We start from the raw sequence: 27,974 nt of genomic DNA, 5'->3' as shown, positions 1-27,974 counted from the left end.
AGTTTAATGGGGCGAGCGGCGCCGGGGGGGGGGGTCCCAGGGGAGGGAGCGATTCACCCCCAGCGCGGGGGTCCCGGCAGCAGCTGGGGGCATGGAGCTGCGGGGGAGCCCCGCAGTGGGGGTGGGGCCTGGGGGGTGCCTGGGAGGGGATCCCGGCTGGGAGGGTGGCAGGAGCTGTGTTGGGGGGCACAGACACCCCCCCACTTTCACTTTCCACCCAGCCCCCCGCTCTTGGCTTTGAGAGACCCTATAATAAACAAAGGACATTGGGTTGCTGGGTTTTCACCATTGTCACTAAAAGCTTTCGCTGTTGACACATGGGGGGTGAGGAGGGAAATGGGTCCCCGGAGAGGCAGGGAAGTGGGGCCCCAGGGACGGAGGGAGGGAAGTGGGGTCCCAGTGGGGAGTGGGGTCCCCTGGGAGGCAGGGAGGGAAGTGGGGCACCGGGGGGGGGGGAGTGTGGTCTCCGGGGAGGCAAGGAGAGATATGGGGCACCAGGAGGGGAGTGGGGTCCCCGGGGAGGCAGCGAGGGAAGTGGGGTACGGGGGGTTCCCCGGTGCTGTCGCGTTAGAAGAAAGACTCAAGGCGGCGCGTGGTTTATTCGTCGTGGTTTTATACAATACAAAAGAGCGCGGGGGGAACCCCCAGACGTCGGGGGGGCCATGCAGGGGGGCGGGGGCTGAGTCAACGCGAGACGCGGCTGGACCGAGAACACGAACACGAGAAAACAAAATAAATCATAAAATCCCATAGAAAACGGTGGAGGGACGGGACAGAGGGAGGTCTGGGGGGTCAGGAGACCCCTGGACAGAAGGGTGCCAAGGCTGAGGGGGAAACTGGGGGGACCCCAGGACAGAAGGGAATCGGAGGTCTCCCCTATGGGAGGGGGGATTGGACCAGGGCTGGTACCAGCCCCCAGCAATATCAGTGACACCCCCCAGCTAGCCCAGCCCTGGGCTCCCCTGCACCTTCATGAATCCGGCTGGTGGGGGGGGTGGGAGCTCTGGGGCTGGGCCAGGGGTTCCCTACAGACCTCAGATGCAGCTGCCCCAGGACTCCTGGGTTCTCTATAGACCTTGGGGCGCAGGGCCCAGATGCAGCTGCCTCCAGACACCGGGGTCCCCTATAGACCTCGGCCCATTCCCCAGCCAAGGATCGAGTAAGATTGATTTTGGGATTGGGGGGGCTACTGGGGGGTTTAGAGGTGAGGGGGGCCCCTCTGTCCAGGGAGAAGAGGACGGTTGGGGAAGGCAGGCTGTGTGGCCTGTCTGGACAGGGGAGGTGGGCGGTCCCCATCTCTCTGGGGGGAGGGGATGGTGGGGGGGCCCCCGTCTGTCCGGTGTCGCGTCCTCCCTTTGCCAAGCGTGAGGAGAGGACCCAACATTCAATCCTCCCTGGCCGCGGGTTCTGGTTCCGGCAGCGCCGTGGGGGGCTCCAGCGGCGCTGTGGGGGGACGACCTTGGGGGGAGGGTCAGCTCCTGCCCCCCACGAATCACCAGGGCTGCGTGGGGAGCGGTTGGCTCACCACAGGGGCCCCCTCCATGGGCAGGACAGTGACGGCCGACGTGGGCGGGGCCGCTGCTGCTGCCAGGGGGCACAGCTCGCCCGTACCTGTGGGGGGAGACAGAGATGAGAGGGTGTGTGTGGGTGCCTCCCATAATACCCCCAGCACATCCTGTTAACTCTGAACCCTACTGACTCCCACCTGGCTAGTTCTGCCCCCTCCACACACAGACAGACCCTGGATCAGACAGACACACTCATGCTCTAAGAGCGGGGGAGGGACTAACACCAGATCCTTTGATCTTGGGGCACAGGGCCCAGACCCAGCTGTTTCCGGACGCCAGGGTTCCCTACAGACCTTGGGGCCCAGACACAGCCACCCCCAGGACTCCCGGGTTCCCTATAGATCTTGGGGCGCAGATGCCCCTGGACGCTGGGGTTCTCAATAGACCTTGGGGTGCAGGGCCCAGAGGCAGCCGCCCCTGGACACTGGGGTTCTCTAGAGACCTTGGGGCCCAGGGCTCAGATGCAGCTGCCCCTGGATGCCGGGGTTCCCTACAGACCTCGGGGCGCAGATGCAGCTGCCCCTAGGACTCCTGGGTTCTCTGTAGACCTTGGGGCGCAGGGCCCAGATGCAGCTGCCTCCAGACGCCGGGGTCCCCTATAGACCTTGGGCTCAGGCCCCAGACGCAGCCGCCCCTGGACACTGGGGTTCTCTATAGACCTTGGGGCACAGGGCCCAGAGGCTCCCCTCCCCCAGTAGGCGAGCAGCTTGCCTGTCCCTGGCGATTCACCGCAGCGGTTGGGCCTCAGCGGGCGCGGCCCCGGGCCCCTCTCCGGCTCCAGCCCCGGCCCCAGCGTGCGTCTGCAGGTGCCCGTTGAGCTGTGCCGGGGTCTTACAGTGCACGCCGCACAGCTTGCACAGGAAGCGCTCCACCCGCGGGGCCGACAGTCCGTGGTCCTTGACTGCATGCACCCGGAGGTAGGCCGCTGTGGTGAACCCTACGGGGGGGCGAGAAGGACAAACCACCAGGTCAGCGTCCGCCACACAACCCTGGGGCCTGTTCTACTCTGCTGCTGCGGTGCTCTGCCCCAGAGGCGGCTGCATCTCAGCACCGGGCCAGGGGTCCCCGTATGAACTGCCCCGTCCCAGAGGCGGCTGCGTCAGCACCGGGCCAGGGGTCCCCGTATGAACTGCCCCGTCCCCGTCCCAGAGGCGGCTGCATCTCAGCACCGGACCAGGGGTCCCCGTATGAACTGCCCCGGCCCCGCCCCAGAGGCGGCTGCATCAGCACCGGGCCAGGGGTCCCCGTATGAACTGCCCCGTCCCCGTCCCAGAGGCGGCTGCGTCAGCACCGGGCCAGGGGTCCCCGTATGAACTGCCCCGGCCCCGCTCCAGAGGCGGCTGCATCTCAGCACCGGACCAGGGGTCCCCGTATGAACTGCCCCGGCCACACCCCAGAGGTGGCTGCGTCAGAACCGGACGAGGGGTCCCTTTGTGAACTGCCCCGGCCCCGCTCCAGAGGCGGCTGCATCTCAGCACCAGACCAGGGGTCCCCGTATGAACTGCCCCGTCCCCGTCCCAGAGGCGGCTGCGTCAGCACCGGACCAGGGGTCCCCGTATGAACTGCCCCGGCCCCGCCCCAGAGGCGGCTGCGTCAGCACCGGGCCAGGGGTCCCCGTATGAACTGCCCCGTCCCCGTCCCAGAGGCGGCTGCGTCAGCACCGGACCAGGGGTCCCCGTATGAACTGCCCCGGCCCCGCTCCAGAGGCGGCTGCATCTCAGCACCGGACCAGGGGTCCCCGTATGAACTGCCCCGGCCCCGCTCCAGAGGCGGCTGCGTCAGCACTGGACCAGGGGTCCCCGTATGAACTGCCCCGGCCCGGCCCCAGAGGCGGCGGCGTCAGCACCGGACCAGGGGTCCCCGTATGAACTGCCCCGTCCCCGTCCCAGAGGCGGCTGCATCTCAGCACCGGACCAGGGGTCCCCGTATGAACTGCCCCGGCCCCGCCCCAGAGGCGGCTGCATCTCAGCACCAGACCAGGGGTCCCCGTATGAACTGCCCCGGCCCCGCCCCAGAGGCGGCTGCGTCAGCATCAGGTGAGAAAACACGAGAAGTGCAAGCTCCTTAACGTCTGCCTGCGTGTGACAAACCTGGCCCAGCCCGGCAGCCCTCTGCCCCGGCCCCAGACATCGAGAGAGCACCGCGGGCCCAGGTCAGTCCCGGCAGAGCCGGGGACGGAAGGTGGGGACCCGGCTGCTCGCCCGGCAGGCCCCAGGATGAGGGCAGAGGCCTTTGGTCCATGATGAGGCCGTGCAGAAACAGGTCCAGCCACAAGGGGGCAGGCTACACACCCGCCGCCCTCGCCTACCTTGTGTGCCGGGAACTTCCGCAGTGGGGGGCCCGGTCATTCGGAGGTGCTCTGCCTGCCCAGCGACCCCGGCCTGGCGCGCCTGGCGCCCCAGGGACACAGAGCCCATGCCTGGCCTGTCGCTCGGGAAGACAGGGCCCAGCGCCCCCAGCCTGGCACTCTCTACTCCCAGTGCCCTGGGGCCTGCCCTGAGCCTGGCACGCCCCACACCTGGTATCCCGAGAAGACGAGTCCCGCCCCTGGCCTGGCACCCCAGGGAGATGGGGCCCACCCCCGGCCTGGTGCTCCCCACACCCAGCGCCCTGGGAAGATGGGGCACATGCATGACCTGGCACTCCCCATGCCTCGGGGTCTGCCCTGAGCCTGGCACTCCTCACATCTGGTGCCACGGGGAGACGAGGCACATGCCTGGCCTGTCACTTCCCACATCTGGCATCCCGGGAAGACGAGTCCCGCCCCTGGCCTGGCACTGCCCATGCATGGCACCCCAGGGAGATGGGGCCCACCCCCGGCCTGGTGCTCACCACACCCGGCGCCCTGGGAAGATGGGGCACATGCGTGGCCTGGCACTCCCCACGCCCTGGGGAGACGGGGCCCGCGCCTGGCCCGGCACTCCCGCCCATGGTGGGCACAGTGGGGTAGAGCCCAGCCCAGAAGTGGGTGTGGCGGCATCGGGGGCACACGGCTCTCACTCTCTCGCACACACACCGGTGCCCCCTACCTTTGTTGCACAGCTCACAGATGTGGTTGGGCCCCTGGCTGTGCACCTTCATGTGGTCCGTGATGTAGGCCGCGCTCAGCATCTTGCCACACACGTGACACGGCACCTTCTCCTCGTGGCGCACCGTGTGTGCCCGCAGCCGATCCTTCGTGGCGAAGGCCGCCTCGCACGTCTGGGAGGAGCCGGGGGGGGGGGTTAGGGGTGAGCCAAGGGGCCGGCACCCTGGGCTGCCATCCCGGACATCTCCCTCTCCCTAAGAGCACTCTGGGGCCCCTCTAGGGGAGTTGTCCCGGATGCCTGGGTCCCATCCCAGTCTCTGGTAGAGCTGTGGGGCCCCTTGCGGGAGCTGTCACACATGCCTGGGTCCCATACCCAGTTGTGGTCTCTGGGAGCACTGTGGGACTCCTCAGGGAAGCCATCCTGGACGCCTGGGTCCCATTCCCCACCCCAGTCCCCCCAGAAGTGCTGTGAGGACCCCTGGAGGAGCTGTCCCGGACACCTGGGTCCCGTTCCCCACCCCAGTCTCTCTAAACGCTGTGGCGTTTCTGTGGGGCTGCGGGCCCTGTGGGGGGGGGGTTGGTAGGGCGCAGGGGGATGCGGGCGGGTAGGTACCTCACATTTGAAGGGTCTCTCTGTCGAATGCACCTGGCGCACGTGGCTGTTGAGATGGTCTGGCCTATGGGGGGAGCAAATACAGGTCACGGCTTGGCAACCCCGCGCAGCCCCCACCCGCCCGGCTGGCGAGGGGCTCTCTGCCCAGCCAGCGCCCCGCTCGGCTCCCCTCCCGCCCCGCGGTGGCCGTACCGGGAGAAGCTCTTGCCGCAGTGGCTGCAGATGTAGGGCTTGTGCACGGCGCCGTCGTGAGAGCGCACGTGGTAGCTCATGCGATCCTTGCGCTTGAAGCGCTGCTGGCACACGGGGCACTGGTAGGGCTTCTCGTCCGAGTGCGACAGCTTGTGCCGGTTGAGGTGGTAGACGTCGCGGAAGGCCTTGCCGCACATCTCGCAGGCGTGATTCTTCCGGATCCGCTTGCCAGAGGCCGTGGTGGTCACCAGCCCCGCAGCCCCGCCCCCCTCCGCCCCTGGCGCTGCCCCGCCCCCGCCTGCCCCCAGGGCCGAGACGCTCAGCAGGCTGAGGGGTACCATGGTGGGCATCTTCATGGCGGCGGGGCTGGCGCGGGCAGCCTTGGCGCCCGTGTGGATGGCCTCGTGGCGCCGGAGGTTGTAGCCGTTCTTGAACTCCTTGGCGCAGAGCGAGCAGATGTACGGCCCCTTGCTTTTCGACTTCTTTTGGGCCTCGCTGGGTGGGGGCGGTGCGGGCGGCTGGGCCGGGGGGGGCTGGGAGGTGGCCTGCGGGGCTGGGGCCACCTGCCCCCCGCTCCCCTCGGGCCCCGGCTGCTGCTGTTTCAGGGCTGCCGTGTCCACCGTGGAGGCGGCTGGAGCTGAGGCCGTGGCAGCCGCCACCACCGCTGCGGCTGCGGCCGTCTCCTGGGCGGCCGCCAGCACCGGGAGCAGGTCCACCTGCAGGGAATCAGCAGAGGTGGCTGGAGCAGGTGGCGGGGGTGCTGTGGTGGCAGCCTGCGGGGGAGGGAGAGGGGGTTAGAGAGAGGCGGGGGCAGACTCAGAAGGGGCGTCACAGTCAAAACCAACTAGGGTAAATTCCAGCCCCCCAAGCTTTGGATTTTCCATTGGAATTCCTGGGAAATTCCAGCCCCCAAAACTTTGTTCAGAGAGAGAAAAGCCTGTTCAATTAATTAATTACAAAGAAACAAACAAGCCATGGGAAGTTCCACGCTCCAGAAGCTTATGGGATAACAAAGACGTGAGCAATCCCGGAAAGCCTCTTGTATATGGTTAACCCAGGAATTCTGGCCCGACTCAATTTTGGTCATTTTATTTTGTTTCATGCCCTGTGACGTTGTAATTCAAAGCCAAACGTCATCAGATTTAATTTTAATTATTTAAAAATACATGGAAAACCCTTCTGCCTCGCCAACAACAATTGAAGAAATCAATTTGTTACCTGTAAAAAAAATTCCAGGGAAAAAAAAATTGAAAAATTTATTTTAATATAAGCCGGGGAAAGTCCAGCACAACAAAAATACCAGTCTTTAAAATAATCAAGTGACAAGGTTAGTTTGTCCTAGACATTTTAAGGGGTTTTTCAATAAATTCAAAACACTGGAAGTGCAATTTTGCATTTTCTAAAAGATGAAGTGAAATATTTACGGGGGGGGGGAGGGGAACACATTTCAGCTAAGAAATCTCCTTAATTTTATATATCTATACAAATTTAAAACAACTGCGATGTTTTAGGTAAAAAAAAATTCAATGCACCATTTTAAAAATGAAATGAGAAATTCCAACACAATTTTTTTAAACTTAAGGGAAAATAATGAGAAAACAATAATGTAATATATTACCTTACATATTTTGACTGCATTTTTTCATAAAACATACAGAATTATATTAGATCTGTAATGTAAAATGTCTAATCAGATTATATACACAATAAGCTTCCTTGGCTTATTTACCTGGAGAAATTCTGAAACAATGAACCCTGTTACGTTAAAGATTGTTCTGGAAATTCTCACTTTTTCAAATAAATTATTTACAAAAATAAACTGGGAGAAATTCCAACACAAACCCAACTCATTTTATTTTAATTGCGGAAAATAACTTGGAAATTCAAGACCAAAAAACTTTCTTATCTTTATTCTGACCATCTGAGGCCCCACTCCTCTGGAGATTTATGCACGGGCCTAATTTTAGCCGTGAAAACCGTCTTACTAATTCAATGGGTCAATTCACACTCCTAAAACTAAAGGTGCATAGGACTTTGGAGGCCGGGATTGTCTATCATGATACAGATAAAGTGCAACTCAGATTGCCGGTTCGAAACAGCTAACCCTTACGAGCGTGGATGTAACTAGCCAAAAGCAATTTGTAGGAATATTTGTTTATTTAAAGTTAATTCCTTGTCATAATGTTTTTCATTAGTAACCTTAACTGTGATCCCCAAGCCCCATTTAAAACTCTCCCAGCAACACCGTTGCTATGTACTTCACGTAACTGATCCCGTACCCAGGTAGTCAGATGGTATAATCACTTAGAAATTGTATAATCAAATCAGATGCAATTATGAACTGCAGGACACAGTTAAGGAAATCTATAACGGGAATTTTTGGAACCAATTTTGCCCTTACTTGAGATATTTCCACAAATATCTTATTTTAGAGCCATAATGTTCTGGTTTTGCCACTTGTGGAAAGGCTTTAAGATAATTCCAGAAGACAATTTAAAGATAACGAAAGCAGAGTGTTTCTGTTGGACTAAACTATACGGGGATTCCTTGCCTGGTGCTGAGATGGATTTAAATTGGTGCCCCCTAGAGGGGAAAGGCCCCAAGTCCCGTTCCCCCCAGCCAGTGCCCTGCCCTGTGTAAATATCTGACCCAGCACCCTGTAGAGGAGAAAGTCCCCGTGTCCCTGGCAGCCCTACTGCCGCATTTGCTCACCTGGAAGGGGCTCTGGGTGCAGCCCTGGGAGGCGAAAAACCGGGACTGGATTTCGGCCCCGACCTGGAGGGGATTCTGTGTGTGACTCTGCTAATGTGAGAGGAGAGGTGGGTCAGAGGAGCCATGGGAGATGGGAGCAGGGAGCTCGCCCGAGAGTCACTAAGCCCCGGGGAGGGGATGGGAAATACCAAGCTCATCAGTGCGGGAGTTAACTCTGGTCCCTAACAATGGCCACGGTTTGCTGCTGATCATCCCAGTGGAACGGTTTCCCCTCCCCCACCCAAGCAGGAGGGGCTGTGATGGTAACAGGCAATGGGAGTGGGTTCGGGGACATGATGGAGGAGAGGAGGGAGGCAGAGGGCAGTCTGAAGAAGACATGAGGCAGTGGGGGACCTGGGTAGGAGGGTCGAGGCAGGGAGGGGGAGGGCTGTGTTGTATGGAGAAGTGGGAGGCAAGGCAGCAGTGGGGCGGTGGAGGGGTCACAGGGCTAGGAAGGGGTCATGGGGTGAAAGAGCAGAAGGGTAGGGGAGGGGTTCTCTCTGAAGAGTGGGGTCACGAGGAGAGGGTCTCTCTGTGAGGGGAGGGGCCACAGAGTGGGGGAGGAGTGCAGTGGGGGAGAGTCTCTGTGAGGGGTGGGGCCATAGGGTGGAGGAGGAAGGGTCTCTGAGAGGGGAAGGTGGTGGGGGAGAGGTCACGCAGTTTGGGAGGGGTTCCTCTGAAGGGAGGGTCACGCGCTGGTTGGGGAGGGGTTCCTATGAGGCGATGTGGTAACATGATGGGGGAGGGGTCCCTGTGAGGGGAGGATGGTGAGGGAGGGGTCACATGATGGGGGAAGGGTCCCTGCAAAGTGAGGGGTCACAGATTGGGAGAGGGGTCCCTGTAAGGGGAGGGTCACACGGAGAGGGAGAGGTGGCTGTGAGAGGAGGGTGGTGGGGGAGGGGTCACATGATGGGGGAGGGGTCCCTGTAAGGCGAGTACCACACACTGGGAGCAGGGTTCCTGTGAGGAGAGGGGTCCCTGTGATGGGAGGGTCACATAGTGGGGGAGGGGTTCCTGCAAGAGGAGGGTCACACAGTGGGGGAGGGGTTCTTGTGAGGGAAGGGTCACATGGTGGGGGAGGGGGTCACACGGTGGGGGAAGGGTCCCTGTGATGGGAGGGGTCACAGTAGGTGAGAAGGTCACATGGTGGGGGAGGGGGTCTCTGTGAGGGGAGGGTCACACAGTGGGGGAGGGGTTTCTGTGAGGGGAGTGGTCCCGGCGAGGGGAGAAATGGGTTCCTGTGAGGGGAGGATCACATGGTCGGCGAGAGGTTTCTATGAGGGGAGGGGTCCCGGCGACGGGAGGATCACATGGTCGGCAAGAGGTTTCTATGAGGGAAGGGGTCCCAGCGAGGGGAGAAATGGGTTCCTGTGAGGGGAGGATCACACGGTGGGGGAGGGGTTCCTGTGAGGGGAGGGGTCCCGGCGGCAGAGGGTTACACGGTCAGGGAGGGGTTTCTATGAGGGGATGGTCACTTGGTGGGGGAGGGGTCCCTGTGAGGGGAGGGGTCCCGCTGAGGGGAGGGTAATCCAGTGAGGGGAGGGGTTCCAGTGAGGGGAGGGGTTCCGGCAGGGGGATGGTCACACGGTGGGGGAGGGGTTTCTGTGAGGGGAGGGTTCTCTGTGAGGGGAGGGTCCCCGGCGGGGGAGGGGTCTCTGTGAGGGGAAAGGTCCCGGCGGGGGAGGGGTCTCTGTGAGGGGAAAGGTCCCGGCGGGGGAGAGTCACACAGTGGGGGAGGGTCACGCGGTGGGGGAGGGGTCCCTGTGAGGGGAGGGGTCCCGGCAGGGGAGGATCACCTGTGAGGGGAGGGTCACGCGGAGGGGGAAGGGTTTTCTGTGAGGGGAGGGGTCCCGGTGGGGGAGGGGTTTCTGTGAGGGAAGGGGTCCCGGCGGGGTCACACGGTGGGGGAGGGGTACCTGTGACGGGAGGGGTCACGGCGGGTGAGGGGTCACGCAGTGGGGGAGGGGAGGGGTCCCGGCGGGGGAGGGTCACACGGTGGGGGAGGGGTTCCTGTGACGGGAGGGGTCACGGCGGGTGAGGGGTCACGCAGTGGGGGAGGGGAGGGGTCCCGGCGGGGGAGGGTCACACGGTGGGGGAGGGGTTCCTGTGACGGGAGGGGTCATGGCGGGTGAGGGGTCACGCAGTGGGGGAGGGGAGGGGTCCCGGCGGGGGAGAGTCACGGGGTGGAGGAGGGGTCTCTGTGAAGGGAGGGGTCCCGGCGGGGGAGGGTCAGGCGGTGGGGGAGGGGTCTCTGTGAGGGGAGGGGTCCTGGCGGGGGAGGGGTCATGCGGTGGGGGAGGGGTCCCGGCGGGGGAGAGGTCTCTGTGAGGGGAGGGTCACGCGGTGGGGGAGGGGTTCCTGTGACGGGAGGGGTCACGGCGGGTGAGGGGTCACGCAGTGGGGGAGGGGAGGGGTCCTGGCGGGGGAGGGTCACGCGGTGGGGGAGGGGTCTCTGTGAGGGGAGGGGTCCCGGTGGGGGAGGGATCACGTGGTGGGGGAGGGGTCCCGGTGGGGGAGGGGTCACGCGGTGGGGGAGGGGTCTCTGTGAGGGGAGGGGTCCCGGCGGGGGAGGGTCACGCGGTGGGGGAGGGGTCTCTGTGAGGGGAGGGGTCCCGGCGGGGGAGGGGTCACGCGGTGGGGGAGGGGTCCCGGCGGGGGAGGGTCACGCGCTGGAGGAGGGGTTCCTGTGACGGGAGGGGTCACGGCGGGTGAGGGGTCACGCAGTGGGGGAGGGGAGGGGTCCTGGCGGGGGAGGGTCACGCGGTGGGGGAGGGGTCTCTGTGAGGGGAGGGGTCCCGGTGGGGGAGGGGTCACGCGGTGGGGGAGGGGTCTCTGTGAGGGGAGGGGTCCCGGCGGGGGAGGGGTCACGCGGTGGGGGAGGGGTCCCGGCGGGGGAGGGTCACGCGCTGGAGGAGGGGTTCCTGTGACGGGAGGGGTCACGGCGGGTGAGGGGGACGGCGCGGCGCGGGAGCGCGCACGGCGGGTGTCGGGCGGCGCGCGGCCCCGCCCCCGCCGAGGCGGCCCCGCCCGCTGGGACTGGAGGGCGGGGGCGGCGCGCGGCCCCCCCGCGCGGACTCGCGGCGGGCGGGGCGGGGCGGGGGTACCTGGAAGATGAAGCTGCTCCAGTTGCTCGGGTCCATGGCGGCGGCGGGCGGGGGCCGGGGAGGGCGGGGGAGCGAGCGGGGAGCAGGAGCAGCGCCGCGCGGGCGGGGGGAGTGAGGTGGGAGGGGGGGGAGTGAGGAGGTAGCGGCGCGAGGACACCTCCGCGCCGACGCTGATTGGCCCCTTCAGCGCACGCTCTCGCGGCGCGCGACAGGCTCCCTGAGGGGGGGCTTTAGTGATTGGCCGACGCTGGAGTCCTTGGCGTGGGGTTCTTGCAGGGCTCCCATTGGTCGCTCCAGTGAGACTGAGAACACGACCCCACGTGGGGTTGCTTCTGATTGGGTGAAACCCTCCGCGCTCAGCACCCCGTCGGCAAGTGCGCACGGTGACCGTTGGAGGAAGAAGGTGCTGATTGGCTGACGGCCCCGGGGCGCGCGCTTGCCCTGGTAACGGTCGTTTCCTTTTCCTCCCCCAGCCCGTTAGCTTGTAACTACGCCCTCCCCTTGTTCACAAAATGGCCGCCCAGATTGACCTCTGGCCCCGAGGCAGGGTGGAAGGTACCATGAGAGGGACACGCTGGGGCATTGACCTACTCTCCCCCCCGCGGGGAGATGGTAGTGCTCGCGCAGCCCGCACCGCACCATCCCCAGGGCGCTCCCCTCTCCCGGCCTCCCTTAAAGGGGCAGAGCCTCTTAAAGGGGAGGGCCCTCCCGTGTCGTGCGTTCGGCCGACACTTAGGGGTCGTGCTGGGGTGGGGGTCCCCGTGCCGGCGAAGGAGGAGGCGGAGTCGGGGTGACGTACACAGAGACCTTTATTGAGCGGGGGGCGCGGGCGAGACATGGCCCAGGGCGCTCAGCAGGTTGGCCTGGGGGAGAGCAGCGAGTTAGAGCAGTGGGACCCCCCCAGCTTCCCCCCAAGCCGAGCCTCCCCCACTTCACCCTGCCCCCTGCCCCTAACCAGCCCCACACCCCTGCCCCCCACTTCACCCTGCCCCCCACAGCTTCCCCCCCATGTCCCTAACCACCCACACAGCTTCCCCCCATGCCCCAGTCCCTGCTTCCCCCACCCCCTGCACTCCATGCTCCTGCACCTCCAGCCCTGTCCCTCACCCCTTGTCCATCCCACGATGGCCCCGACACTGACACAGGGCCCAGCCCCCATCAGTGCCTCCCCCCTGCCCCAGGCCATAACCCCCCCCCACTCACTTTCAGAAAAGAGGCCACTTGTTTGGCTGTCATCCCCTCCACCTTCTGAAGGTCCTCCACCTGCGAGAGAGGGGCAGAGTGACTGGCCGTGTCCCTTGCCCCCCACTGCGGACCCCGCCTCACCCCCGGCCCCCCCCGCAGGTACCTGGGTGAAGGGCCCGTGGAGCTGTCTCCAGGCCATGATGAGCTGGGCTTTCTTGTCCCCGATGCGGTGCAGGGCGCGCAGCTCCTTGGCACTGCCCTGGTTGAGCAGCACCACCAGGTTCTCCCGGCTCCGGGCCAGCAGGTCAGGGCGCAGCATCAGCTCCCAGGGTGGAGCCTGGTTCTCAGCCCCCAGCCCATCGGCCTGGCCCTGGGAGGGAGACATGGGCTGGGGGCAGTGACCTTCCACTACCAGGGGGCCCCCCAGCACAGCAATCCACCCCCCAACTCTGCCCCCCAAGACAGCACAACTGTCTCTCCCATTCACCCCACCCTGCCCGTTTCCACCCCCTACTGCCCCAGCCCTCTCAACTGCCCCCCAACACTTGTGCCGCCCTCAGCAATGCACCTCCAAGATACCCTGTGCACAGCCCCTCTCACCTGCTTCCTCTGTATGACCAGGACCCCTTCATCTCCACTGGGTGTGGCCTGCTTCCCAAGGGGGGTGTGCACTGCAGAGCAGGGGGCAGGGTTAGGGGGGCTAGGAGCCAGGACACCCGGTTCCATCCCAGCTCTGGAAGGGGAGTGGGGTCCAGTGGTTAGAGCAGGGGGGGCACTGGGAGCCAGGACACCCGGGTTCCATCCCAGCTCTGGAAGGGGAGTGGGGTCCAGTGGTTAGAGCAGGGGGGGCACTGGGAGCCAGGACACCCGGGTTCCATCCCGGCTCTGGGAGGGGAGTGGGGTCCAGTGGTTAGAGCAGGGGGGCACTGGGAGCCAGGACACCCGGGTTCCATCCCAGCTCTGGAAGGGGAGTGGGGTCCAGTGGTTAGAGCAGGGGGGCACTGGGAGCCAGGACACCCGGGTTTCGCTCTACAAGAGGGCTGTCTAGCAGTTCGATGAGGCCAGGGTTGGGGCCCTGAGCCCCCTTACCTTGCTGCAGGGGCAGCACCACAGCCTGTTTGCGGGCCCTGGGGGGGGCTTTGCTGTTGTGCAGGGGCTTGGGCTGACAGGCGTTGTCCAGCAGTGCCACAGCTTCTAGCTCCTTCTGCCTCTCCTTCAGCTTCTGTAGGGGAGGCCAGGTCAGTGGGGAGGGCACACTGGGGCCAGTCACAGGCCAGCTGGGCACAAGGGGGTTTGGGGCTGGAGGGAACCAGGGAAGCAATGGGAGAAGGGTTATGGGGCTGTCTATGGGAACAGGTTACGGGGTGGAGGTTCCCCAGGAGCTGGGTGGGGCTAGAGAGTGCAGGGGAACCATGCAGGGGTCCCCAGGGTCAGGTGTAAGGGTACAGGGAGCCATGCGGGAGTCCTCAAGGAGCCAGGCGGGGCTCTGGGGGTCCCCGGGGAGCAGCACATGGATGTGGGGCTCACCCACCTGCAGCTCGCTGCGTGTCTCCTCCAGCTGGCGCAGCAGGGCCACCCGCTCTCGCCGGGGGGTGCTGAGCAGCGGCAGCCTCTGCCCGGCACCCCCCTGCTGCTTCTCCAGCTGCTCCAGGCCCAGCAGCCGCTGCACCAGCCTTGGGTCCAGCTGCTCCAGGGGCAGCAGGGAGCTTGGGGGAGAGGAGACTGACCATTAGCCCAGCAACTCCCACCATGCTCCCCTGCACACCCCCTCCCCAGGGCTCCCACCCCTCACCTGAGCGGCTTGGCCTCGGGGGGCTCCTCCTTGTGAGGACTCTTGGCCCCTGGGCTGGCACTGCCGGCTCCAGGATCCTCATGAGGTCTCTTGCGTGCAGCTGTGGGAAGAGAAGGGTGAGGCCAGGCTGGGCACAGCCCCTGGGGTCACCCCCCCCATTGATCCCTTAGCCCCATGGACAGGGCAGCCTGGCCTGGCCCAGCCTTACCTGGGGCCTGCAGTGTCTCCTGGGTGAAGGGCCGGTTCACCACCTGCTTGGACTTGGCAGCAAAGTTCAGCGTGCTCAGCGTGTCAAAATAGAAGTGTTGCTCGGGGGCGACATTCGCAATGATCACACTGTGAGCTGAGCCCCCCAGGGAGTCCTGGGGAGAGAGAGAGAACCCAGGAGTCCTGCACCTGCCCCTGCTCTAACCACCAGCTCCCAGTCCCCTCCCAGAGCTGAGAGAGAACCCAGGATTCCTGCACCAGTCCCCTCACGCTGGCAAAGCTGGGCAGGGCAGGGGACTGTGCATCTGGTGCTACCCCTTCCCCGGTATTTGGTTTTTGTCCCCCTCAGCTCTCTGCGCGCCAGGCCCCATGTCCCGACCCAGTTCGACTTTGATACTGAGCCTCTGATGCCCAAGAGCTCCCTGCTCCGTTGCTGGAGAATACCAGGCGGGAGCAGTGTCAGGGCAGAGTCCTGGTGTGTGCACCCCTGCCCCAGGATAGGACCCCAGCGTGCATTCCTCCCCTGCAGCCTCTGGCCCCAGCCCCACCCCTATTCCAGGGGAGGATCCCGGCGGCCAGCGCACCTGCAGCAGGCGGGTGAGCTTGCTGTCGCGGTATGGCACACGGGGCAGCCCCTGGTTGAGGGCATCCACCACCTTGCTGAGCACGTGCAGGGAGGCATTGATGGCACCGCTCTCTTTGAGCCGCAGGCCACGGTTGCCAGTGCGCCGGTTGTCCTCAGAGCCAGCCAGGTCAATGAGGCAGAGCTTGGCCGTGCGGCGGCGGTGGGGGGGCGCCTGCTGGGTCCGCGCCACCCGCACCAGCAGCACGGCGTGGCTGCGGCTTGAGCGGTCGTTGAGCTGAGTGGAGGCTACAGTGCGGTTGCGGCTAGCTGGCAGGAAGTACCGCTCGAAGTCCCCGAAGCCTCCCAGCTCTCGCTCAGTCAGCCCCGGGATCAGGATGTTCCGGTCCCGGTCCTCCCGGATCGGCAGGTCCTGCTGGGATGGCTCCAGCAGGTCCAGCACCTGGAGTTGGAGGGATTATCAGAGGAAGGATCCTGCTCTGCCCCCTACCAGTGTTCCCAGCAGCCCCACCCCTGCCCCCCCCATCCCAGTCAGGCAGGGCTCCCAGCACCCTCCCACCCTTATCCTGGACTGCCAAGATTCTCCCCACCCCATCATCTCACCAGCCCCAGCCAGTGCACTTCTCCACATGCATCACCCACCTGTCCCCTGGTGTCTCAGTTTCTCTCTCCCCACCCCCGACCAAGAGGGAATCCCCCATCAGCCCATCTCAGATCAGCAAGAGCCTACTAGCCCATCTCCCTCCTGGTTCACTCCCACATACACCTGCCAACCCCACTCAGACTGGTAGGTGGGATAAAGTGGGAATTTTGTGTCATATTTTGATGAAGCCTGTGTGTCACAGTTTCCCCTCTATGCTGCACCATCACGCAATGGGGAGAAGGTCTGTCAGCTCCCAGGGTAGGCAAACCTACAGCTGTGAATGTCTCCAAGCTGCCTGGAGCCTTAGGTCCCATCAGTGGGGTTTATAAGACGACAATGGCAATCCCTGTCACCTGGGCTTTGATACCTAGCGACCAGGACCATGGCCAACCCACCTCTCCTCAGGGACCGAGCAGCATTCGCCCAGGTGGAGAACGCAGGACCCGGGGGGGGCTGCTGGTTAAAGGTTGGCTTCTGCGGGCTTTGGGGACACACCTGAACCGGGCCAACGGGAGGTCAGAGGCACAGGGCTTGGGCTGACCAGGATGGGCTGGGCTGTAACTTCCTTCCCTGGCTAACCAAGGATTTGCCACACTGTCCAGCCAGCTAATGAACCTGTTGTTGCCAGCACTGGCAGCGTGGCCCTGCAGATACTGCCGGAGATTGTACAAGTCTCCCCTGGGGTCTCAATGGGACTCACTGATCAGAGCTCTCCGTGGGAAGTGGGGGGGCTGCAGGCTCCTCCGGCCTAAGGAGGTGGTGAGGCCCGTGGCTTCCCCTGGAGGAAGAGTGGAACCCCTTGGGAGTCTGGCTCAATGAAGAGGGCCTCCCAGAGACTGCTCCAAAGCTGGGGTCTTAGTACCCATCCTGTGGATCTGCAACAGTGGGTCCAGCAGCTGGCTGGACAGTTCTTCCCCCCAGTACTGTCCTCACCCCACCCCCATACTTGCCTTCTCCTGGTAGATCTCCAGGTACGACATGGAGACTGAGTAGTCCCACTCCTCACCCCTGGGTGAGCAGCTCGCCTCCCGCGTCATCTGCAGGACATCCCGCAGCGCCCGTGGGATCACACCTGGCTGTTCTGGGCTGCCCAGCATGGTGTGCGTCTTACCTGGGGTGGGAGGCAAGAAATCAGTTCCTCGGCTTCCACAGCCCCCTTCCCCGGGATCAGCCCGGCCGCCCCCGTGCTCACCAGCACCGGTGGGCCCGTAGGCCAGCACGCTGGCGTTCTGCCCCTCCAGCAGGTGGCGCAGGACAGGCTGCACGGAGCCGGCGTAGACGTCATGCTGGGTGGCTTGGTCCCCATAGAAGGTGTCGAACCTGGGGGACAGAGCAGGGGGGTGGGGGAAGGGCTGTGATGTCGGGGGGGGGGGGTGTCTCAGCACAGGGGCCCCCCCACTTACTGGTACTCCATGGTCTCCTTCCTGTTCCTCCAGCTGACGATCTGCAGGGAGCGGGAGTCCAGGCCGCGGACGCAGGGGTCCCCCTGGCTGCAGGGCCGCAGGCGGACGCACACGCGCACCCGGGCCGGGGGGCCGGCTCGCTGCTGGGGCGGCATGGTGCCCGCCGCGGGGGGAGGGGGCGCCCCGCCCGGGCTGTGGGGGGGAACCTGCTGCCCCGACCGGGGGACCCGCCCCACAAGCTGCTCTCAGCCCCGCCCCCTCGGGCCCCCCCACTCCCTTCCCGCCGTCCGGCCCCTCGCGCCCACCGAGCCCCTGCTCTCTCTCCGGTCCGGCGGCCGCTGCAGCTCGCGCGGCCCGCGGCCGTTTGTATTTGGCGCTAACCCCGCCCCTGTCCAGACACCGGCCAATCAGGGCGCCCGCCGGGTGGGGCGCCGCGCACGCACCCAGCGACGCGGGAGCGACAAGGTGCGGAAGGCGCGTGCGCATGAGGGGTAGGACAAGATGGCGGCGTCTGTGACGTCATAGGGAGGAGACTAACAAAAAGCGCATGCGCATCAGGGACTGGAAGAAACGTGCACGCTCAGTGCGCAATTCTGGGTGGGGGGGAGGGAAAAGCAGCGGAGCATGCGCATTAAGGGAAAGTAGAGTCGCTTGGCCGACGCGAACGAAAGGAAAAAAGGACTGGCGATATACGCATGCGCACAATGGGACATGGGAGAGAACTGCGCATGCGCCGGTGCCACCGCGCGGGGAGCACGTGAAATGGCGCCTGCGGGACGGAAGGCTTCGCAAAAACGCTGCGGACCCCTCGCGCGGGCGCGGACCCGAGGGACCCCGGTCACCCCACGCTCGCGGGCTCTGCTGTGGGGCGGGGCCCCATTCCCACTGCACAAGCGTCGGCTGGTGCCCCGCCCCCTCCTAGCCCCGCCCCCTCCCGCCACCCTGCCCCGCCCCCTCCTAGCCCCGCCCCTCTTAGCCCCTCTCCCTCATGATACCCAGCTCTGCCCCTTCTAGCCCCTCCCGTCCTGCTACCCTGCCCCACCCCTGCTTGGCCCGCCCCCTCCCGCTACCCTGCCCCGCCCCCTCCTAGCCCCTCCCGCTACCCTGCCCCTCCCCCTCCTAGCCCCGCCCCTCCCGCTACCCTGCCCCGCCCCCTCCTGGTACCCTGCCCCTCCCCCACCTGCGATCCTGCCGCACCCCTCCTTGTCCCGCCCCCTCCCGGTGCCATGCCCTGCCCCAACCTGCCCCCCTCGCTGCCCCGCCCCCTCCCATTGCCCTGCCCCGCCCCCTTTCTGATACCCCATGACGGGGGCCTGGGCCGCGACACACGTGTCAGAGGCCGTGCAAGCTCCTGTCCCGTGTGCTCGTGCCCGGTCCCGTCCAGATCGCACGGGGGAGCCCAGCGTCTCTCCAGCTGGGGCCTGACCCACGAGCGAGTTGCGGGGCTGCGAGGTTATTGTAGGGGGCTGCGGGATCGCCACCCTTCCCCCTGCGCTGCTGCCTGCGGGGCTGGGCGGCCGGGGAGCGGCGGTGCGGACCGAGCAGCCCAGAAGGGAGGGTGGAGGTACCGCGACCCCCTCCCGTAACCCTCCGATACCCCCCCCAAAGCCCCTCCTCTTTGGGTCAGGACCCTACAGTTCCCACGCCGGGACGTTTCAGGTGCAAGAGTTGAAATCACGACGTTTCTGATTTTAAAATCCTATGACCGGGAAATTTACCCAAAGCCATGACTGGGGGGGCTGTGAATCGGGGATCCCTTCCCAGGGAAAAGGGGGCCCCAGGATTGGGGGGCTGTGAGATGGGGGAAGGGGGGCTGAGGACTGGGGGCTCTGAGATGGGGGAAGGGGGGCCTAGAACTGGGGTCTCTGAGATGGGGGAAGGGGGGCCAGGACTGGGGGGGCTGAGATGGGGAAAGGGGGGCTGAGGACTGGGGGCACTGAGATGGGGAAAGGGGGGCCAGGGCTGGGGGGGCTGTGAGATGGGAAGTGGGGGCCCAGGACTGGGGTGTGTGTGGCTGAGATGGGGGAAGGGGGGCCCAGAACTGGGGGGGCTGTGAGCCGGGGAGGGGGGCCCAGGACTGGGGGCTCTGAGATGGGGGAAGGGGGGCTGAGGACTGGGGGCGGGACGGCTCCGTTTCCTCTTTAAGCGGGTCCCGCCCAGCCTGGGGGCGGGTCTGGCTCAGTCTCAGCTGGGCCCTGCAGGAAGCAGCTGGTATGTTTGTGTCTCTGGCCGGGGTGGGCCCTCAGACACCCCTTCCCCCTGGCACAGCTGGGTCACTGCCTAGATGGTATCCAGGCATCCCTGGGGCTAGTGGGGGGGGGGGTTGAATCCTGGGGTGGGGTCAGTCCTGGTGCGGGTGCCCCCGGTGTGGCGTGGACGGAGGGGGGGGGTCAGTCCCGGCCTGGGGGTGTGTGTGGGGGGGGGTCAGTCCCGACCCGGGTGCCCCGGGTATGGCGTGGGGGGGGGGTCAGTCCTGGCCTGGGTGTGGCATGGAGGGGGGTCAGTCCTGGCCTGGGTGTGGCGTGGAGGGAGAGCGGGGTCAGTCCCGGCTCGGGCAACCCCGGGCGTGGCGTGGGGGGTCAGTCCTGGCCCGGATGCCCCCCGGGCGTGGTGTGGGGGGTCAGTCCTGGCCCAGGCGTGGCGTGAGGAGGGGGTGAGTCCCAGCCCGGGCGCCCCGGGCGTGTCGGGAGAGAGGGGTCACTCCCGGCCCGGGCGCGGCGTGGCGGGAGGGGGGGTCAGTCCCGGCCTGGGAGTGGCGTGGCAGGAGGGGGGGTCAGTCCCGACCTGGGAGTGGTGTGGAGGGGGGGGGGGTCAGTCCCGGCCTGGGTGTGGCGTGGAGGGGGGGGGGTGGTCAGTCCCGGCCTGGGTGTGGCGTGGAGGGGGGGGGGGGGGTCAGTCCTGGCCTGGGTGGGGCGTGGCGGGAGAGGGGGGTCAGTCCCGGCCCGGGCGCCCCGGGCGTGGCGGGAGAGGGGGGTCAGTCCTGGCCCGGGCGCCCCGGGCGTGGCGGGAGAGGGGGGTCAGTCCTGGCCCGGGCGCCCCGGGCGTGGCGGGAGAGGGGGGTCAGTCCCGGCCTGGGCGCCCCGGGCATGGGTGCGGCCCTGGTGCAGAGGGTTCTGGGAACGGGGCTGGGCCGGTCGCTCTGTTTGCGCTTGGATTAGGGCTGTCAAGTGGGCGGGCTCTGGCTGGAGGGTAAATTCTCCCCGGGGGCGGATCCTAGTGCAGGTGCCCAGGGCCATGGGTTCGGTCGGGGCTGGCGCAGAGGATCCTGGGAACGCGGCTCGGCCGGTCGCTGGGATTGGAGGTGTGGGCCTGATCCGGGGGCTGCTAACCCCCTGCCCTGCCCCATAGCTGACATGGCCGAGGAATCCATCATCCGCATCCCCCCCCACCACTACATCCACGTGCTGGACCAGAACTCCAATGTGACCCGCGTCGAGGTGGGGCCGCAGACCTACATCCGCCAGGACAATGAGCGGTGAGGGCGCAGGAGCTGGGGCGGGCAGGGCCAAGGGGCTGCGGGGAGAGAGGTTGGGCTGCTGGGGAGGGGACGGGGTGGGGGGAGACCAGGGGGAGGGGCCGTGGGGGGCTGCCAGGGTCACGGGGGTCGGTTCCCAGCACCCCCTGACGTGTTCCCCCTGCCCCGCAGGGTCGTCTTCCCCCCTGCCAAGATGGTGACGGTGCCCCCCCGGCACTACTGCACAGTGCTGCACCCCGTGGTCCGGGCGCCGGGCGCCGGGGTGCAGTTCGATGCCTCGGGGCAGGCGCTGCTGCGGCACGCGGACCTGGAGATCCGGCTCAGCCAGCCCCCCTTCCCCCTCTACCCGGGGGAGGAGATCCAGCAGGTAACGCCCAGCCCCAGGCCCGGCCCGGAGCCAGCGTGCCCTGAGCCGTGCCCTGAGCCCCCTCTCGCCCCCAGGGAATCACGGCCCTGCAGGTGGTCCTGCCGAACACCGCCCTGCACCTCAAGGCCCTGCTGGATTTTGAGGACGATCAGGGTGGGAAGTACATGGCCGGGGACGAGTTCCTCTTTGAGGGGCCAGGTGAGTGGGCTGGGCTGGGCTGGGGGCCTGGGCAGAGCCTGGCCGGGCGGGCTCGTCCGCGGCTAACGCCAGCCTCCCGCAGGCACCCACATCCCGCGGACCGAGGTGGAGGTGGTGGAAATCATCCAAGCCACTGTCATCCGCCACAACCAGGCCATCCGGCTCCGGGCCCGCAAGGAGTGTACGGACCGGGAGGGGACCCGGCGGGTCACAGGTACCGCCCCCCGTCCGCTCTGCCGGTGCCCCTCGCTCCCGCCCCCCAGCCCTGGGCCCGTCCCCCCGTCCGCTCTGCCGGCGCCCCTCGCTCCCGCCCTGGGCCCGTCCCCCCGTCCGCTCTGCCGGCGCCCCTCGCTCCCGCCCCGCCACCCTGGGCCCGTCCCCCCGTCCGGTCTGCCGGCGCCCCTCGCTCCCGCCCCACCGCCCTGGGCCCGTCCCCCCGTCCGCTCTGCCGGTGCCCCTCGCTCCCGACCTACAGCCCCTGCTAGCCCAGCCCTGCCCCCCCCCCCCCGCAGCTCCGCCGGTGCCCCTCACTCCCGACCCGCAGCCCCCCCAGCCCTGGGCCTGTCCCCCCAGCTCTGCCGGTCCCCCTCACTCCTGATCTGTTGCCATGTCTCTCTCCCCCCACCCAGGTGAGGAGTGGCTGGTGAAGCGAGTGGGTGCGTATCTTCCTGGCGTGTTTGAGGAGGTGGTTGACATTGTGGATGCTTTTGTGCTGACGGAGAAGGTGAGGGGGGGGCAAGGGGTGCTGGTGGCAGTCGGTGTGACCGTGGCGGGGGGCAGGTGTGCAATCTGCACCCGGGTGGGGGGCAGGACAGGGTGGGGCTGGGTTTCCAACCCGGGGAAGGAGCTCCCTTGCTGTGAGGTGGCCTTCTTATTGGCTGAGGGGGCGGGACTGAGGTTAGAGGGTTCCCAGCCCTGCCCCTAAGGGGAGTGGTGGTGGGGAGGGATGAGATTGGGGCATGGTGCTGTCTGGGAGTGGAGGGGATGGGGGAGTCCAGGGTGGGGAGGGAGTGGGAGGGTGTGAAATGGCTCTGATCCTTGGGGGCATGTGGTGGGGAGGAAATTGGGGGAAGCTGGATGTGACCTGGGGGGGAAGGAGTAGTGTGGGGTTGACCCCATGGACAAGGAGAAGATGTGGGGGACCCTGGGGAAGAGGGGGATCTGGGGGAGGGGAGAGTAGGTGGACATGGGGGTGGAGGTGGGGGGCCTTGGGGAAGGAGGGAATAGCCAGGACCTGGCTCCCCTCATGCTGATGGCCGTGTTCCCCTTTCCCCCATAGAGGGCGCTGCATCTCCGCGCCACCAAGACCTTCCGGGACCCGGAGGACACGGTGCGCCGGACTGGGGAGGAGTGGCTGGTGACACTCGCTCAGAGTGAGGCCTACATCCCCAACGTCTACGAGGAGGTGGTGGGCATTGTGGACATCACCACGCTGAGCAGCCGCCAGTACTGCGTGGTGTGCGACCCCGTGGGGCCCAACGGCAAGCCCCAGCTGGGCCAGGAGAAGGTGATCAAGGTATAGCGGCCATGTGTACACATGACAATATGGTACTAGTGTAAACTTCGGGGCCACCTTTGCTTTAGGGAATACGGTAGCACCCGTAGTACTGTGTCTGTGTTCAGGGAAGGCTTTGTTCCCCTGCCTCTGGTAAGGCTGCATAGCTCCCGGGGCGCATTTATTCCACTAAATGCGGTAGTGCTGTGGGGCATATGTATTCTACTAAGTACCATGGCACTTTAGATTGAAGGGTCACTTATATTCTAGTGAATATAGTACAACTGTATGTGAGGAATATTTATGCTAGTCCATTTTATGTTGGGGAGGGGCTTGTGTCAGTAACTATGGTAATGATGTGTATCTCATTGGGTGTATTTACACCATTATATATGGTAACTATATCTTGTAGGGGCATGTTTATCCTAGTACATAGGGTAACCAAATATTGTTTGTACAAGTTTATTCTAGCATATACGGTAGTTTTGTTTATCTGACATTACAGTAGCTCTGGATATAGCTGTGGGGCACATTTATGCTAGTAATTATGGTAATGATGTGCCTCTATGGTATTTCATAGTTACCCTTCTAATTACCTCTTTGTTGTAGCCTCCTGTATCCTAGTAAGTACGGTAGCTGAATGGGGCCCAGAATGGCTGTCTACCATAATTAGTAGAAATAAAGAGACAGATGTGGATAGACTGGTATGGTTAACCTAGGAGTTGGCTACCGTATATACAGGCTTCAGAGTAGCAGCCGTGTTAGTCTGTATTCGCAAAAAGAACAGGAGGACTTGTGGCACCTTGGAGACTAACCCATTTATTTGACCATGAGCTTTTGTGAGCTACAGCTCACTTCATCGGACACGTTCAGTGGAAAATAGAGTGGGGAGATTTTATATACACAGAGAACATGAAACAAGGGGTGTGACCACACAGACTGTAAGGAGAGTGATCAGGTGAGGTGAGCTATCACCAGCAGCAGAGAAAGAAACCTTTTGTCGTGATAATCAAGGTGGGCCATTTCCAGCAGTTGACAAGAACGTCTGAGGAACAGTGAGGGGAGGGGGATAAACATGGGGAAATAGTTTTACTTTGTGTAATGACCCATCCACTCCCAGTCTCTATTCAAGCCTAAGTTAATTGTATCCAGTTTGCAAATAAATTCCAATTCAGCAGTCTCTTGCTGGAGTCTGTTTTTGAAGTTTTTTTGTTGAAGAATAGCCACTTTTAGGTCTGTAATCGCGTGACCAGAGAGATTGAAGTGTTCTCCGACTGGCTTATGAATGTTATAATTCTTGACGTCTGATTTGTGTCCATTTATTCTTTTACGTGGAGACTGTCCAGTTTGACCAATGTACATGGCCGAGGGGCATTGCTGGCCCATGATGGCATAGATCACACTGGTGGATGTGCAGGTGAACGAGTCTCTGATAGTGTGGCTGATGGTATTAGGCCCTGTGATGGTGTCCCCTGAATAGATATGTGGACACAGTTGGCAACGGGCTTTGTTGCAAGGATAGGTTCCTGGGTTAGTGGTTCTGTTGTGTGGTATGTGGTTGCTGGTGAGTATTTGCTTCAGGTTGGGGGGCTGTCTGTAGGCAAGGACTGGCCTGTCTCCCAAGATCTGTGAGAGCGAGGGGTCGCCCCTCAGGATCGGTTGTAGATCCTCCATGGTGTGCTGGAGAGGTTTGAGTTGGGGGCTGAAGGTGACGGCTAGTGGCCTTCTGTTACTGTCTTTGTTTCTTTATTTTCTACCGTATATACCAGATTATAGCTGCAGTTATAGATGGGTGGGGGAAGTGTCTGTTGCCAGGTCATAGGAGCAGCTACAGCTGGGGGCAGCACGGGGGTACCATATTACTCAGGGTATAGGAGCAGATGTTACTGTATTTCCACTTTAAAGGTGATGGTTGACCAGGCCATTGTGGAAGGGGGGTTACCGTATTTCCTATAATATAGGCAAGCGGTTACTGTATTTTCTAGGCTACACGTAGAATAATAGAAAAAGCAGCTCCTCACCTTGGAGTCGGGTGGGTCTAACTGTATTTTTCAGACTATCTGGGCAGGTGTTGCCTTGTTTCTTTGGCAATAAGTGGGAAAAGGAATAAAATATTCATTGAGGCATGATCTTGCCATATTTTCTAGTTTATATGCACAGTAAATGATATGACCATATTACCTAGACTATATGCCTACGCTCCCTCCCCACATTTCTTGGGTAGCCGTGGAAATTCTCACAGACCTCCCCCTTCGTTGGTCCAGGGGGAGAAGTCGTTCTTCCTGCAGCCAGGGGAGTCTCTGAAGGAGGGGATCCAAGACATCTACATCCTCTCGGAGGAGGAAGGGCTGCTGCTGCGGGCACTCAGCAAGCTGGAGGACTCGGATGAGGTGGGGGAGTCCAGGGCTGGGCTGGCGGGGGGCTGCGGGTCGGGAGTGAGGGGCACCGGCAGAGCGGGGGAGGCAGGGGGCTGCGGGTGGGGAGTGAGGGGCACCGGCAGAGCGGGGGAGGCAGGGGGCTGCGGGTGGGGAGTGAGGGGCACAGGGCGGGCAGGGGGCTGTGGGTGGGGAGTGAGGGGCACCGGCAGGGGGGGCAGGGGGCTGTGGGTGGGGAGTGAGGGGCACCGGCAGGGGGGGCAGGGGGCTGTGGGTGGGGAGTGAGGGGCACCGGCAGGGGGGGCAGGGGGCTGCGGGTGGGGAGTGAGGGGCACCGGCAGGGGGGGCAGGGGGCTGCGGGTGGGGAGTGAGGGGCACCGGCGGGGGGGCAGGGGGCTGCGGGTCGGGAGTGAGGGGCACCGGCGGGGGGGGCAGGGGGCTGCGGGTCGGGAGTGAGGGGCACCGGGATCCCGACACCCTCAGGGCGGCCGTGGGCTGCAGCGGAAGCCGGGCGACTGCTGGCTCATCCGGGGGCCCCTGGAGTACGTGCCGCCGGTGGAGGTGGAGGTGTTGGAGCGGCGCCAGGCCACCCCCCTGGGCGAGAACGAGGGCATCTACGTGCGCGACATCAAGACAGGCAAGGTGAGCAGGGCCCCGGCCCCATCCCTGCCCCCCAGTGCCCCACTGACCCCTAATTCCCCATATCCCTGACCCCTGGCCTGCCCCACTGACCCCTGGTACCCCATATCCCTGCCCCCGCATGGACTCCCTCTCGCCAGGTGCGGGCGGTGATCGGCCACACCTACATGCTGACGGAGGCCGAGGAGCTCTGGGAGAAGGAGCTGCCCCCCAACGTGGAGGCCCTGCTGTCCTCGGGCCGGGACCCCGTGGCTGACCGTTCCGGGGCCCCCCCCCAGGGAGGTGAGGGGCCCCCCCGCGACAAGACACGGGTGGTGAGTTACCAGGTGCCCCACAACGCAGCCGTGCAGGTGTACGACTACCGGGAGCGGCAGGCCAGGTGAGCAGGGGCTTGTGGCTGTGTGTGTGGGAGGGGGACTTGGGTCGGGGGCTGGATGCAGCTCATGGAGGGAGGGGGGTCCCCAGGGGAAGCGGGGCTGGGGGTCGCTGGGGCTCCCTCCCGTGGCGTGTAGGGCTCATGTTCCCCTCCCCGCAGGGTGGTGCTGGGCCCGGAGCTGGTTCTGCTGGGCCCGGACGAGCAGTTCACGGTGCTGAGCTTGTCAGGGGGGCGGCCCAAGGCCCCCACACCCGGCGCTCACTCTGCCTGCTGCTGGGCCCTGACTTCTGTGCCGACATCGTCACCATCGAGACGGCCGACCATGCCCGGCTGCAGCTCCAGCTGGCCTACAACTGGTGAGGGGCTGGGGAGAGGGGCTGATGGGGCCATGATTGGGGAAGGGCAGGAGGCAGCAGGGGGGTGTCACAGGCCCTGTCGGGCACCCCACCCCAGCCTGCTGCTTACGCCCTGCAGAGCCCAGGCACTGCCCCGATCTCAGGGTCTCCAGGCTACTCTTGGGGCTCTGCCCCTGGGCCCAGCGCCGGCCCTACAGCCCCCTCTGCCCAGGGGGGTGGGGCTGGGAGGGGTGGAGGTTGCAGGGAGGGGGACCGGGGAAGCCTGTTCCCCAGCCCCCCAACTGCCTTGTCCCCCCAGGCACTTTGAGGTGCCGTCGCCCCCTGACCCCCGGCGCTCTCCCGGCTCTTCAGCGTCCCGGATTTCGTGGGTGATGCCTGCAAAGCACTGGCCTCCCGCATCCGTGGGGCCGTGGCCTCCGTCACGTTCGACGACTTCCACAAGGTATGGGGGGGGCCCCTCTGCACCCCTTCCCGTGCCCCCCTGGCATTCCCCCACCACGCCTTCCCAAGCCCCCTGGCCTGCTCCTCCTGGCACAGCCCTACCCAGGGTGCAATCTGGAACTGGGGTACCACTGAGCCCCCATCCGCCACTTCTCCCCGGGTCAAACAGGACCCATTGTCTGCGGTTCCTGGAATCGTCCTTCTGGGCCATCCGCACGTCTGGCTGCCCGGTTGTACCTGCCAGGGTGAATATGGGGGTTCTGGGGTGCTGCAGCCGCTCCCCCCAGTGCCCCACAATCCCCTGCTCCCCCCAGAACTCGAACCGGATCATCTGCTCGGCTGTGTTTGGCTTCGACACGGAGCTGCAGCTGCGGAGCTGCCTGCGCTTCCCCCAGAACGGGCTGGTGGTGAGCAGCGTGGACATCCAGAGCGTGGAGCCGGTGGACCAGCGCACGCGGGACGCGCTGCAGAGGAGCGTCCAGCTGGCCATCGAGATCACCACCAACTCCCAGGAGGCGGCCGCCAGGTACAGGCTCCCCAGGGGCCTGCTCCCGCCCCAGCCCTGCCCCACAGCCCCCTCATCCCAGCCTGTCTCCCCCAGGCATGAGGCTGAGCGGCTGGAACAGGAGGCCCGGGGGCGGCTGGAGCGGCAGAAAATCCTGGACCAGGCGGAGGCTGAGCGGGCCCCGGAAGGAGCTGCTGGAGCTGGAGGCACTGAGGTTGGGGGACCCGGGGGGTGATGGGGGGTCAGGGGAAGGGTGGCCAGCTGCCAGGGGAGGGATCTGGTGGGGTCAGGGGAGTCTGGGGGCAGGGTGTCGCAGGGCGGTCAGCGGCAGGGGGCAGGATCGGGGGGAGGTCCACGGCCGGCAGTGGGATTGGGGCAGCGGGGGAGTCCGGGGGCAGAATTGGGGGATCAGTGGCTGGGGGGGGCCTCTGGGAGACCGGGGGGGCGTATGTGTGGGTCTGTGACCCTGTCTGGCCCCCCCCCAGCGCGGCAGTGGAGAGCGCCGGTGCGGCGCGGGCCGAGGCCCAGTCCAAGGCGGAGGCGGCGCGGATCGCGGGCGAGGCAGCCGTGGAACAGGCCAAGCTGAAGGCGGAGGCAGCCGCCATTGAGACGGTGAGTGGGCGGGGTTGGGGGGAGCCCGGGAGGGGGCGTGGCCCGCGGGGGTGGGAGGTGGAGCCC

The 27,974-nt window shown here is 64.8% G+C and overlaps 3 protein-coding genes across 5 annotated transcripts in view; 1 reads left to right on the top strand and 2 right to left on the bottom strand.

The window, feature by feature from the left end:
* Positions 1–616: 616 nt before the first annotated feature.
* On the bottom strand, positions 617–11,312 carry MAZ (MYC associated zinc finger protein). Of its 3 annotated transcripts, none has more exons than XM_074941623.1 (7): positions 11,257–11,312; positions 8,114–8,203; positions 5,402–6,174; positions 5,210–5,273; positions 4,598–4,769; positions 2,280–2,505; positions 1,478–1,611 (listed from the first exon to the last, which is right to left on the bottom strand). In XM_074941623.1, the coding sequence occupies exons 1-6, from the start codon at positions 11,290–11,292 to the stop codon at positions 2,294–2,296; spliced, it is 1,347 nt and encodes a 448-aa protein (XP_074797724.1). In that variant the 5' UTR covers positions 11,293–11,312; the 3' UTR covers positions 1,478–1,611; positions 2,280–2,293. The 3 variants fall into 3 exon arrangements, with proteins under 3 accessions (XP_074797726.1, XP_074797724.1, XP_074797725.1); XM_074941624.1 differs by lacking the exon at positions 11,257–11,312 and adding an exon at positions 8,302–8,449 and having other exon boundaries at positions 8,114–8,200; XM_074941625.1 differs by lacking the exon at positions 2,280–2,505 and having other exon boundaries at positions 617–1,611.
* A 735-nt stretch (positions 11,313–12,047) lies between these two features.
* On the bottom strand, positions 12,048–17,226 carry LOC141980391 (kinesin-like protein KIF22). Its single transcript, XM_074941628.1, has 12 exons — positions 17,070–17,226; positions 16,859–16,986; positions 16,617–16,777; positions 15,025–15,465; positions 14,442–14,595; positions 14,234–14,333; positions 13,973–14,147; positions 13,531–13,663; positions 13,042–13,112; positions 12,605–12,811; positions 12,460–12,519; positions 12,048–12,119 (listed from the first exon to the last, which is right to left on the bottom strand). Exons 1-12 carry the CDS (start codon positions 17,222–17,224, stop codon positions 12,066–12,068), a joined length of 1,839 nt encoding a protein of 612 aa, XP_074797729.1. The 5' UTR covers positions 17,225–17,226; the 3' UTR covers positions 12,048–12,065.
* Positions 17,227–20,417: 3,191 nt separating this feature from the next.
* LOC141980390 (major vault protein-like) overlaps positions 20,418–27,974 on the top strand; it is an 11,190-nt gene continuing 3,633 nt past the window's right edge. Inside the window, 17 exon segments of the mRNA XM_074941627.1 lie at positions 20,418–20,544; positions 20,716–20,911; positions 20,986–21,109; positions 21,192–21,323; positions 21,739–21,833; positions 22,389–22,625; positions 24,869–24,994; positions 25,463–25,621; positions 25,759–25,997; positions 26,154–26,233; positions 26,236–26,350; positions 26,649–26,683; positions 26,686–26,792; positions 27,106–27,317; positions 27,393–27,477; positions 27,479–27,510; positions 27,782–27,908. Of these exon segments, the coding sequence (XP_074797728.1) occupies positions 20,423–20,544; positions 20,716–20,911; positions 20,986–21,109; positions 21,192–21,323; positions 21,739–21,833; positions 22,389–22,625; positions 24,869–24,994; positions 25,463–25,621; positions 25,759–25,997; positions 26,154–26,233; positions 26,236–26,350; positions 26,649–26,683; positions 26,686–26,792; positions 27,106–27,317; positions 27,393–27,477; positions 27,479–27,510; positions 27,782–27,908 (2,223 nt within the window). The 5' untranslated portion in view covers positions 20,418–20,422.

The sequence above is a fragment of the Natator depressus genome, unplaced genomic scaffold (genome assembly GCF_965152275.1).
Source record: "Natator depressus isolate rNatDep1 unplaced genomic scaffold, rNatDep2.hap1 scaffold_115, whole genome shotgun sequence".
In the NCBI taxonomy this organism is placed as follows: Eukaryota; Metazoa; Chordata; order Testudines; family Cheloniidae; genus Natator; species Natator depressus.
Note: the sequence above shows the minus strand (reverse complement) of the source record. Positions and strands in the feature narration are given on the sequence as shown.